At 37.8% G+C, this 13,181-nt stretch overlaps 1 protein-coding gene across 1 annotated transcript in view; it reads right to left on the reverse strand.

Moving 5' to 3' along the window:
• Slc2a13 (solute carrier family 2 member 13) overlaps window positions 1–13,181 on the reverse strand; it is a 379,307-nt gene that overhangs the window by 208,926 nt on the left and 157,200 nt on the right. The window contains exon 4 of the mRNA XM_004662155.2: window positions 2,308–2,416. Within this exon, the coding sequence (XP_004662212.2) occupies window positions 2,308–2,416 (109 nt within the window). The remainder of the gene's footprint in view (window positions 1–2,307; window positions 2,417–13,181) is intronic.

A 13,181-nucleotide genomic window follows, 5' to 3' on the forward strand; every position in this document is an offset into this window, starting at 1 on the left:
AGAGAAATTGTAAGCCAATCACCTGATTCACACATATGCAAAAATGATCAATAAAACCCTTGTGAATATAATTGAACACACTGAGGAAAGCATTTACCATGATCCACGTGGTTTCTGATGCAGTTCCCATTGCTGACACAAAGCACCCAATCAAAAGCAGCTGATGTGAGGAAAATTTTTTATTTGGCTTACAGTCCTGAGGGGAAGTTCCATGACATCAGGGAAAAGTGTGGTACCACATTTACACAGCTGGTAAGCAACAGCAGCAAGACAGTGAACTGACTGGCAATCTAGGGCTAAAACCCTATCAAGGTCTTCCTCGAGCAACACACCTCCTACAGTAAGACTTCATCTCATAAATTGCCATTATCTTAGGACCAAGCATTCAGAACACAAGAGCTTCTGGGGATATCTAATTCAAGCCACCAAAGATTTATTCCAGAGATGCAGAGAAGGTTCAATATACACAAGGCAATAAATGTAAAACATCACATAGTCATCACATAAATAGGCTCAAGGACAGAAATCACATGATTATCTCCATAGATGCAGAAGTGGTTTTTGAAAAAAAATTATCAGCAATCTTTCATAATGAAAGCCATGGAGAAACTAGGAATAAAAGAAACATACCTCAACATATTAAAGGCTACATATTATAAACTTATAACCAACACTGTACTAAATGGAGAAAAACTGAACATACTTTCATTAAAATCAGAAACAAGGCAAGAATGTCGACTTTCTCCACTCTAACTGAATAATGTACTTGAAGTCTGTACTATAGCAATAAAACAATAGAAAGAAATAAAATATACAGAGAGGAAAGAAATTATCCCTATTTGTAGATATTATGATTCTATATATGAGACCTTAAAGACTACCAGAAATTTTTAGATCTGATAAACACTGTCAGAATGCAAAATTACCTCACAAAAATCAATAACTTTCCTATATCCTAATAACAAATATGCTGACAAAGAAACCAGAAAAACAATTCTATTTATAATTACTTCAAACACAGTAATATAACAGCTGACACCATGACACAGAGGCAAAAGTAGGGAAGTACTTCAAGGCTTTGGATAGGCCAACATGTTCTATGTAAGCCTCCAGGTGCTCAGAAGATAGTGCCAATAACTGGCAAATCGGGCTTCATGAAATAAAAGAGCTTCCATATAGCAAAGCAAACAATCAAGTAAAGAGATGGCCTTTAGAATGGGAGGAAATTTTCATTAGATATATATGACAGACGGTTAATACCTAGAATATACAAAAAACTAAAAAAGCAAAATCACAGAAGTAAAACAACACAATAAATGGGCCAATGAAACAAGCAGATTATTTCCATATGAAGGCCAATAAACATTTAAAAAAACTTCAACCTTACTCTCGTCATATGAGAAATGGAAATAAAAAATGTATTAGATTCTATCTCACCCCAATCAGAATTTCAGTCATCACAAAAACAAACAACATGCTAACAAGGAAGTGGATGAAAGAAAACCCACATCCTTTGGTGGTGGGAATGAAAACCAGACCTGATGGGGGAAAAAGAAATCTGAAGACAGACTTTCCATATAACCCAGCTGTTCCACTCCTGAGTAGTTACCTACAAGGTATCTAGTCAATCTCTCAGATATTTCTGTTTATTGCAGTACTTTTCATAATAGCTTAGTCATAGCACCACCCTTGGTATCTAACAACAGAGCAATGTATTAAAAAAAAAGTGGGTTTTTTTTTTCAACTCAACAGAAGAATGAAGTTCTGTCTGTTATTAGTAGGAAAAGTAGATGCAATTGGAAATACTCATATTAAGTAAGTTTATTAAGCAAAGACAAATATATGTGTTCTTTTATTTTTAGGGTCCAGATTTTATATGGACACTGAAGATTATATATGAGCAAATCATACTTCTCATAGGAGAAGTAAGGGGACTAATGAAGGGGAGGGTGGGACAGTGGAGGATAGCAAGGTATGAGGGTATGGGTTCCAAGTACATTATGTACTTGCATGAAAATGGTCTTACATAACCCAGTGTAGTAAAACAAAATTCAACTTAATTTTAAAATGACATATTAGCCTACAAAAAATGGAAGTACTAGAAGTCATATAAAAGAAATTTATATGAAACAAGAAGAAACAATAACATAATAAAAACAGTAAACTACCTGTAGGTTCTAAGTGATAGGATTTTAGTTATCAGAAAGTATTACTCATAGGAGAAACCTCTACATTTGTTAACGTCAGTCACCAAGGATTTTATTCTGTTTTCCACTTAAGATGTAGGAAGCCAGAAGGAATACCTACATGATGGTGTTAATGCCTGAGAGCTGTTGGAACATCTGTAGACCACATCCCACAACTAGAGCTCGGCGAGTTGGGGGGTAAGTCAGCATTCTGCAGATCACAGGTCCAGCTTAAAAAAAAAAAAGAAGGGAAGAAAAGACACAGCTGTTATTTCTAGCTCCCACAGTAATCACTCTCATTAGATAAGTTGCACTAAATCTCCATAAAATCAACATGTCTAAGCATTTTCAAATAGAACAAATACAACTTTACAGAACCTGGGACAACATATTATTTTTTTTTAACTTTTTTTGTTCAAACTTAAAAGCAACAATAGAGAATTTAAGTTAAAGAAATTTGTGGGTACTAGGAAGACATAACTGAAACTGTAAGAAATTATCCTTCTTTAACTTCCTTCTAGTTATAGTAAGCAGTCTTTTTGTTCTTCCACTTTGTTGGTTATCAAATATTGTTCAAAATTCATCCATGTGGAATCACTTACCAAGTCACTGGAAAAACTGGTTTAATTAACTAATAGTATTTACTACAAACAATTAAATGGGAACCAAAATTCATTTATTTCTATTTGACTAGGGTTAAGGAATTTGTGTTGGATACCAACCTGGCCATAATTATTATTAAGAAGATTTTTTAAATGTCTATTATGTATGTATGCACACTCATATGGACATGTTTAAATACTATTTCCCAAGAGGCACTCAATGGTGGCTTTAAAATATGAATGGGCTTTCATAAAGCACAGATCCCTTGGTTAGGATGCTCTGGGGAGCCATGGGATCTGAGCTTTCCAGGAAGGGGATTCGAGTAGCAGGCTTGTGCCTGCAGTCAAGGCACAGCTCCTGAAAGTACTCTTCCAGTATCAGGCAGGTTCCACTTCGAGTGCTAGCTCAGCTTCACCAGTCACGAGACATGCTGCCCTTGCGGGCTAGCGCTGACTCCCAGGACCCAGATATCCCTGCTGGTAGAAGAGATGCTCTGGGACCTTCAACATGTCCTCTGTTTTCTCACTTGGAGATACTTTCCTCTAAGCATGTTTCATTACAATGCCTAAACTAAGTAAAGGGAATTAAAATCCAAAGAAGTTTCACTATTTCAAATATTCTCCAAATCTAATATTCTAGTTCACAGAAATAGTACAGAATATGCTCATTATATCAGTAATAAATGTTAGTGTGGGATGTCAAGCCAGGGCATTAATTAGAAGAGAAGATTATAGGTCAAAGGATATTCTGTCTCTACAGAGGTGTAATTGGAAAAAATTGGTTTACTGCAAATTATTCCATTTCTAAATGGAAAGGCATTAAGGTCCGTTAGAGATGAACTGACAGTGAAAGCTCAATAAAATGATAAGAAGCCATGTAGAGAACAGGCAGAGGGCATGACAGACACAGGATTATGTCAGGTTCACTAATATTTCATGAAACTCATATGTATGAGAGGCTCTGTGAAGCAGAAAAAGTTGAGACCTTTACTGTGACATTACTAAAATGTATATATATACCAGTTGACTAATTGACTAATATGCACATATAAGTATCTCTAAGGGAACCTCAAAAGAAGGAATGCACACAGTAGCATATAAACACATTTTCTTAAAAATCAGAATATGTAGCCAGGTGTGGTGGTGCATACCTTTAATCCCAGCACTTGGGAGGCAGAGATAGGAGGATTGCCATGAGTTTGAGGCCAGCCTGAGATTAAATAGTGAATTCCAGGTCAGCCTGAGCTTTGAAACCCTACCTCAGTAAAAAAAAAAAAAAAAAACAAAAAAAAACAGAATATGTGAATAGAGAGGTTATCATTTACCTGGTAAGGTCATAAACGTTTTAGAGGGCAGAAAAATAAAGACAATTATAACAAATTAGGGTAAAGTTTGACTTGTCTTAAATTGAAAACATAAGCTACTTCTTTTCTAGCTTTTTAAAAATCTGGATTTTTCTATTTTCTTTTGGTTTGGACTCTTTAACAACAATAGTAGCTCTTTCATTAGACTTGACTTTTTTTTTAGTGGGTGGATTTTGTTCAGCATATGATTATGCATTAAAGAATTTCCTCTCAGCCTGGAGAGATGGCTTAGTGGTTAAGCACTTGTCTGTGAAGCCTTAGGACCCCAGTTTGAGGCTCGATTCCCCAGAACCCATGTTAGCCAGATGCACAAGGGGTTGTATACATCTGGAGTTCCTTTGCAGTGGCTGGAAGCTCCGGCACATCCATTCTCTCTTTATCTGCCTCTTTCTCTCTCTCTCTGTTATTCTCAAATAAATAAATAAATATGAACAAAAATATTTTTAAAAAAGAATTTCCTCTCATTAAAATGATAATCTTGAGCTGGACATGGTGGCACATGCCTTTAATCCTAGTACTCTCCTAGCGATATATATACCTATACAGGAGGATCCGTCTTTGTGAGTTCAAGGATACCTTGTGGCTATATAGTGAATTCCAGGTCATCCGTGGCTAAAGCAAAACCCTACCTCAAAAAAACCCAAAAAAATAAATAAACAAAAAATCCTAAACCTGTTTCGTTATGGCAGCAAAACCGACTTAAAAAAACAAAAACCATCATTCATCTTTAATTCACAGAAGCTGTGAAAAAGAAGAAAAAAACTGAAGTGTATTAAATGGATGGTTGTTCAAAGTAAAATTTAAGATGTCAAACTCTGCTTGGAATACTTTCAGTTTTATATTTAAAAAACATATGCATATAAACAGTCAAAGCTTAATTTTCCTCTAAACATTAGTGTTTTTTTAAAAATTATTTCTTTGACAGAGAAAGAGGGGGAGAGAGAAAGAGAGAGAGAGAGAGAGAATGGATGTGCCAGGGCCTCTAGCCACTACAAACAAACTCCAGATGTGTGCAACCCCTTGAGTATTTGGCTAACGTGGGTCCTGGGGATTCAAACCTGGGTCCTTTGGCTTTGCTGGCAAACACCTTAACTGCTAAGCCATCTCTCCAGTCTGAAACATTTGTGTCTTTTAAATATAGACATGCCATACAACATAAACTAAAACCTCTAATATCTAACACAGATCAGAGAAAGAAGACTTCAAATAAAACTAGCAGTAATGTAAAAGATTCAATAAACCAACATGGTTTCCTCTTTTCCTAGATCCCAGATGCCTCATGCTGCTCAGCTGCTGAATGACTTTCCCTCAGTACCCAGCTCTGGCAGAAGCTCTCCACAGGGCAGCCCATCCATGGGAGGGCTGGTGTGAGCTCAGCTTGCTGAAAACTATTTGAGTACAACTGAAAATACACTAGAGCCTAGTTTGCATCAAAACCTCAGCATTTGAGTACCATTTCCAGCTAAGATGGAGTAAGAGTTAGCAGGCTTACCTCCCTGCAAGAAGGTACTAAGAAGCTAGGCAAAATTACACAAAAAAGTAGTTTTTATATTAGGTAATCAGTCTTGAAAGGTAGTGATTCAGTCTTAAGAAACAAGTGATGTGAACACCCCAACATTCCTTGCTTAGTGTCTCAGAGAGTCCAGGCTGCAGCACATTGAGTAGCAAGCAGACCTAACTGTACTGAGTTGAGAAAACTGTACCTCAGAATACAGAGATGGGTACCATGCAGGTTGGAGTCTATGGAGTAGAGGATCAGGAAGGAGGGAGACTCAAGAGAGAGGTGGAGAATTCTGGGGCACTTTACAGTATCCCTCGAGTGATCTATTAAGTACTGATCAGTGAATACATGAGAAGAAACTATCCCAGTAAGGAAAGAGCCCCATGACAGAACTAGGGAAGTCATTCAATAGCTTATCCAGGTTGGGAATAGTACCTCTTGCTACCAACAAAACTGATAAACCTGGAGACTAAGGAAGAGTACACAAAAGGGAGTTGCCTTAGAAATGATGCAAATTCAACCCCAGATTAAACATGGCCTGGGTGTCATCTAAAAACACCTTGGAAGTAACTGACAATCAGTCCAGAACAAAGCTCAGCAGTAAAGAAGTTTGTAATAGCTGATGTACCTACGGAACTCATAGGCTGCAAAGGACAGGTAACCACAGCCTGCATTGAGAATCAGTTCATCAGTAAAATATGCCAGCATGCATGTATGTGTGGGTGTGTCTGTCTGAGTGTATGTAGCCACGTGAATCAGAATAACTCACAATAACACTGATATTCCTTGTCTCTTCTCTCAGCAAAGAAGTATGCTAGAAATCAGTGAAACTATACAAACTTTTAAGAACAGTACAAGAAAGCTGAGTGTGGTGCTGTACACCTTTAATTCCAGCACTGGAGAAGCAGAAGAAGGAGGATCATGTGAGTTCAAGGCTACCCTGAGACTACATAGTAAATTCCAGGTCAGCCTGGGCTAGAGTGAGACCTTAAAAACCAAAAAAAAAAAAAAAAAAAAAAAAAAAAAGTACAACAAATCTAGTCTAATAATTGACATGTAAACCAGATAACATGCTTAAGTAAAGAATCTGTGCTTTAATATCATGGAACAGATCTCTAAAATAAGTCTCAATTAATTGAAATTCAAGTCATATGAAAATGTTCTCTGACCATAGTGACATTAAGTAAGAAAATAACTCCTAAATTTTCAGGAAGCCAAATAACACATTGCTAATGATCAAAGAACAATGAAAATTTGAAAGAATATGAAAAGACAACATCTGAAATTTGTGGAATGGAGCTAAAACAGAGCAAATGTATAGGCCATGACCTTAGCTTCAATCTTAAGAAACCATAAAAAGACAAAGGAAACCCACAGTAAATATGGGCTAAAAATAGTAATATCAAAATCCATGAAATAGAAAGGAGGAAGACACTTGAAATAAATCAATAAAAACAGAAGCTGGTTCCGACCATTAAATCGATATGTTTCAAGAAAGAATAGATTGTGGTAAGCGAAACAAAGACTCCTCTGAATCTATCCAGGTCCTGATCCCTGGAGCTTATGAATGTCACCTTCAAGGTCAATAAAGGACTTGCAGACTTGAGATGGAAAAGTCATTCTGGATTTCCTGGGCTGTTGTAAATACAGGCCTATGGATCCCTATAAGAAAATGTCAGGTTTGGACTGGAGACATAGCTTAGTAGTTAAGATGCTTGCCTGCCAAGTCTAAGGACGTAGGTTTGATTCTCCAGTATCCACGTAAAGCCAGATGCACAAAGTGGCACATACTTCTGGAGTTAGTTTGCAGAAGCTAGAGGCCCTGGTATGCCTATATTCTCTCTTTGCAAATAAATAAGTTTGTTTGTTTGTTTTAATCTTAAAAAAAAAAGAAAAAGAACATGTCAGGTTCATGACAGAGAAGAAGGCAAATATAGAGACAGCATTGACACTCACAGGCCACAGAATGCTGGCTGTCCTCAAAACTGGAGAGTACAGACTGTCAACTGTAGCTGTGGAGACTGCCCTAAAGACACTGAGCTGTGAAAGAACTATGTTTTTTTTCTACTTTTTTCTGCTAAAATTATATATTTATTTTAGGGAGAGAAGAGAGAGAAGAGACAGAGTAGGTACACTAGGGCCTCCTGCCATTGCAAATGAACTCCAGATGCATGGGCTACTTTGTGTATCTGGATTTACATGTATACTGGGGAACTGAATCTAGGCCATCAGCCTTTAGAAACAAGCAGCTTTATCTGCTGAGCCATCTTTCCAGTCCTTCTTTTCTTAATTATTGAAAATTTTAAACATGAACATATTGTAATTTGATTATAATCCCCTCCCATTATCCTCTTTTGTTCTCCATCACCCACCCTCATTCCACTGAACCCCTTCCTCCTTCCAAGTGGTCCTTCTTCTGTTTTAATATATGTTTTGTTTTGTCCCCATCATTTCTCTATGACAAGATGTTGATGTCAATATTGTACATGTCTTGTAGAGTTAACAACATCCACCGTGAAGTCATGAATGCACCAGTCATTTCCTATCTAAAGGATAGTGTCCAGAAATACTCCTTCTCAACATCTAGCTTTTACATTCTTTCTGTTCTGTGATCCCCTGGGCCTTGAAGGGTGTGATCAAGATGCCTCATTTAGCACTGAGCTCTCAATAGCCTCTTATTTTAAGCACTTTTGACAAACCCTATTTGAATCTCCCCAGTATCCACAGCCATCTCCAAAAACGAGTTTCTCTGCCCAGCTGTGAGAGCTACTGAGTTCTTGGTAATTTGTTACAATAGCTCCAGGAGACTAATTTACAAACTGATCAAAAAAAAAAAAATTAATGAACACTATCCGGAATAAAAGAACTAAACTCAATACTGTCATTAAAAGAACAAGACATCATCATGAATAACTTTATGCCATTAAACACATCTTAAGTGTAACAGATTCTCTGAAAGGGAAACCCTTTTACAGTTCACTCAGAAAGACAAAGCCTGACAATAAGACCTATAGGCTATTAATACATAATGAATTTGGGCTGGAGAGATGGCTTAGCAGTTAAGGAGCTTGCTTATGAAGCCTAAGGACCCAGTTTTGGTTATCCAGGTCACATGTAAGCCAGATGTACATGGTGGTGCATGGGCCTGGAGTTCATTTGCAGTGGCTACAGGCCCTGATGTACCCATTTTCTCTCTCTCTTCTCTCTCTCCCCCATTGACTCTAATAAATAAACAAATAACATAATGAATTTGTTAGAATCCTTTCTCCAAAACAAATCTCCAGAGCAAACAGCTTGATCACCCCCACCCACCGAGTCCAAGCAGAACCGTAGCCACTTATGGAAGGAGAGTACACAAATGGCTACTGGGGAAAGGTTTTGCCAGGAGGCAAATCTCAATCTCCTGATTTTTCTGATGGTGTTCAGATGTATAAAAACTTACCAAAATACTTGCTTCACACATTTTCTATTTATTTCATATAAATTATACTTAAGAGTTGTTTTAAAAAATAATGAAAAACTTCAGTAATAAAAGGATTCTATATATCAGGAAGGCCAACATAGTAAGATGAATGGTAAGGAACAATACATATATTCAAAGACCATGACACCCTCACTTATATCAGCTATAAGGGTTTTCTAAGCAGCAGCAACAGCATTGGCCCAATGGGGCTAAAACAGTCTATCACAAGACACAGAACATGGATGGCCAAGGAGATAGGACCCTTATTACACCATCAAGGCCTGTCTTCCCCTTATTATTACCATTTTGATTCATTTATTTAAAGACTTTACCTCAGACTAAAGGAAAGAAAAAGTAAAATATTTTATGACTAATGAACTACAAGAGGGAAACTTGAGGAGGCTTCTCTACTGTGGATTGTTTTTACAGACTAAATTCTTGTTATAAGTACTGATAATCTGTGCAGATAAAAGAGGCCTTTCTGGGAGCCATATACTTGCTTCTCACTTCAAATACTGCAGTCCCTATTCCTCAGTGTAGGGTCTTATTATTGGTCTTCAACCAAACTTGGAAAGTCACAATGCCATGGTCTGCTGGACAGGACTGGTGAAGCAATGCTCAGCTTGCAGGAAGAAGGAGGTATAGTGACAGCAAGAGAGCAAGGAGCATTTCAAAACTATTAAGTACCTGCTCAAATTTTGAAGGGTTAAATAAAATTCCACAGTTCTTCATGCTTCCTAGACCATTTTTTTAAATCATTATAAGAGTCTAACTGAGTAAGGGAACATGGATGTTGCTACCCTCAAAGCAGAGTGGGGCAAACTAACCACAGAGGTAGCTGTAACTCTCCCAAGACCACAAACTAATATATACACATTGAGTTAAAATTCTTATATTTCTATCAGATTAGAATATTTCAAATGTATACATTACTCTTCTAAACATAATTGTTTGCTTAGTTAAAAACTGTATATCTACATGGCTATTTAAACAATGTTTTGTTTACACAGTTCTTTTTATGGCTTAAGTCATTTAACAAATAAACACTATTGAGAATTAAATGGAAGCCAAACAATTGTACCACATTGTACTGAACTTCATTTTTGATAGTTATCATGAGTAAAAATGCCAACAAGATGTCTTATAATATTATGGTGGCATGAGACATATTTTCAAAAATTGGCATCTGTTCCACTTGATTCCAGACATAAGATTCCAACAAACACATGAAGTGCCTGGAAATATAATATCTTAACTAACATGCTGTTTTCTGTCCACATGATTCTCAGAAAATCATAATTATTCCAAAAATAGTCAGGAACAGATATACAAATGAGCTAAATATACTAGACTATAAATGTATAAACAATTCCAAAAAGTTCTTTTCATGTCCCCAGTTTTCTTTTCCTATTCTATTACCTCCATTACTCATACAAAGAAAGACAAAGAAAGGGATGCACTTGGAGATGAAGTGTAGCTCAGTGGTAAATGGCTTGCCTATCACTGGTAGGCAATGCTGGGTTCAATTACAACACTGCAAAACCACAGTAGTAATACTACCAGCAAGAATATGGTCTCCCATTGCTGTGCACCTATTTCCTGTGAAATGAAACATTCTCACATCGAGGGAGGGGAGTTTCATAAGACTTAAGAAATAATACAGAATATACAAGGCCTGGGAAGCAAACAAAATTATAAAGCTAAAGAAGCTCCTGGATTATGAGATCCACAAGGCCCCTCCACAAGACGATGCAGTGCTGACAACTGCTGAGGGCAGACTAGCCAACTGCCCTGCAAGGTGTGTGGGGTGCTCCAAGAATGCAGCTTTCCGAGATCATCACCCACGCCGCGGTAGGCTTTTTGGTGATGCAATGCCTTTTAGTCACCTATGCTCCTGTAAGAAGTCCTCACCCACACTCCTGAAAGAAATCCCAATAAAACTCCCTGGCTCACTAAACTGGATGTGGGTGAAATTGTTTCTTTGGTTTATTGTCAATGCCCTATCTGGGGTAAATAGATGTTTGTGTCTCCCCAAGACAATGTAGAAAATACACACATATTAAAACATATCAGAGCTGGAGAGTTTGCTCAGCAGTTAAGGTGCTTGCCTGCATATCCTAACCACCTGCGTTTGATTCCCAAGTAACCATGAAAAGCCAGATGCACAAATTGGCACATGCATCTAGAGTTTGTTTACAGTGGTTGGAGGCCCTGGCATGCCAATTCTCTGTCAGTCTTTCTTCTATTCTCTCTAATTACAAATAACACGCACGCACACATGTGCGCACACACACATATAATTAAGAATTATATATCAGTGTTATTTTGACACGGAAAGATTAAAATTAGTATAACAGACAGAGCCTGCAAGGAGACTCAGAAAACTTCTTGGCCATTACGTGCAAGAGGGATGGAACACAGGAAGTCACAAGGTGAATGATGTATTTAGAATCTATTTTGCTTACAAATGTTATCCAAAAAGATCCTGTATCATGTTATAAAAATCAAAGAAACCTTCCTTTTTGGATTATCTTGGCAATAAGCTCCTTCCACCAAGCTACAAGTTGTTGAACTGCTCTGTCAATAAAGAATACCTATTTTACTCAGAAGACCTTAAAAAAAAAAAAAAAAAGAGAGATCATCGCAGGATCTGTGAATCAACACTTGGATTTCTATACAGAAAAGAAAATACCTTTACTAGAGAAACATTTAATCTTGCCTTAATTTACAAATTAACAGGAAGGGCTCATTTAAATGGCATCAACATGTCTTCATTTATTCTAGAAGGATGTATTAAGAGCAGCTCAATACCAGGGAAAACCCTTTAATTTTTTTTCATGCAAACATTTTATGGCCTAACGTACTTGATTAAGCCTTCTCTCATGAGATCAATACTTCAGATAAATCAACATTTAAAAAAGCAAGTTTAATCACATCAGCAAGCTATTTTAATTTCTTTTTTTTTTTTTTATGGTTTTCTGAGATAGGGTCTCACTGTATCCCAGGCTGACCTGGAATTCACTCTGTAGTCTCAGGGTGGCCTCGAACTCATAGCAATCCTCCTACCTCTGCCTCCCGAGTGCTGGGATTAAAGGTGTAAAGGTGTGCGCCACTACGCCCAGCCTGCTATTTTAATTTTTAAAATGACACTGGGTTTCTATGAAGAATTGATTTTTTTATGTATACATGTTACCATTTATAACTTTTCTGTTAATGATTCATTTAATACATTTAGAAAAATGAAAAAAATACAAAGTAAGAGTCATATAAAATACAGTGAGAATCATATTTATTCAAGAAAAGAACAGGTATCAAAAATAAGTTATGGGTTGGAGAGATGGCTTGGTTGTTGAAGGCACTTATTTGCAAAGCTTGACTGCCTCAGTTCAATTCTCCAGTACCCATGTAGGGTCGGATGCACAAAAAGGCACATACATTTGTGTACGCTCCTGGGTCCTTGGGCCCACCATGGTCCTCCAAAGCATCCCAGGCAACCATGGTGGTGAGCTGGTGAAAGTAAAGACTTTCGGGAGATAGTTTCAGTGAGCAGCTTGGTTTATTCTCAGGGAAATGAATTTATAAGCAGTTGAAGGTGGGAAGAGGACCCTAAGGGGATTGGTGGGTTTAAAGATTGCTATCATATGCCTAATATGGGAACCTTCATTCTAGCATGTAGGCAATAGCAAAGGGAAGGTATGCAAAGGTGCTGGCTGATACCATATAAGGAGTTTCCTAGGCAAGTGGCTAAAGGCCACAGGGTTATGGGCAAAGCCTAAGTCTTATGTGAATGTCCAGGTATCCAATGCTTGGAGAGGGAGTGGCCTTACTTCCTGCCAATATTGGATCCCAGATATTGTGGAGGGGGGGTCCAGGCTCACTATGACCCCCAAGAATGGGGAGAGAATCCTGGCTCACTGCAACCCCTGAGAATAGGGGGAGGAGCTCCCCTGCCGGTCAGGTTCAGAGATATGACCTGAGGTTCAGGCGGCTGCAACCCCTTCAAAGCCTGGGGTCTTTGGGTATCAGGCAGTTTAGGTTTGTGTTATCCCAGGGCCCTGCCTATTT

This window comes from Jaculus jaculus, chromosome 6 (genome assembly GCF_020740685.1).
Source record: "Jaculus jaculus isolate mJacJac1 chromosome 6, mJacJac1.mat.Y.cur, whole genome shotgun sequence".
Taxonomy (NCBI): Eukaryota; Metazoa; Chordata; class Mammalia; order Rodentia; family Dipodidae; genus Jaculus; species Jaculus jaculus.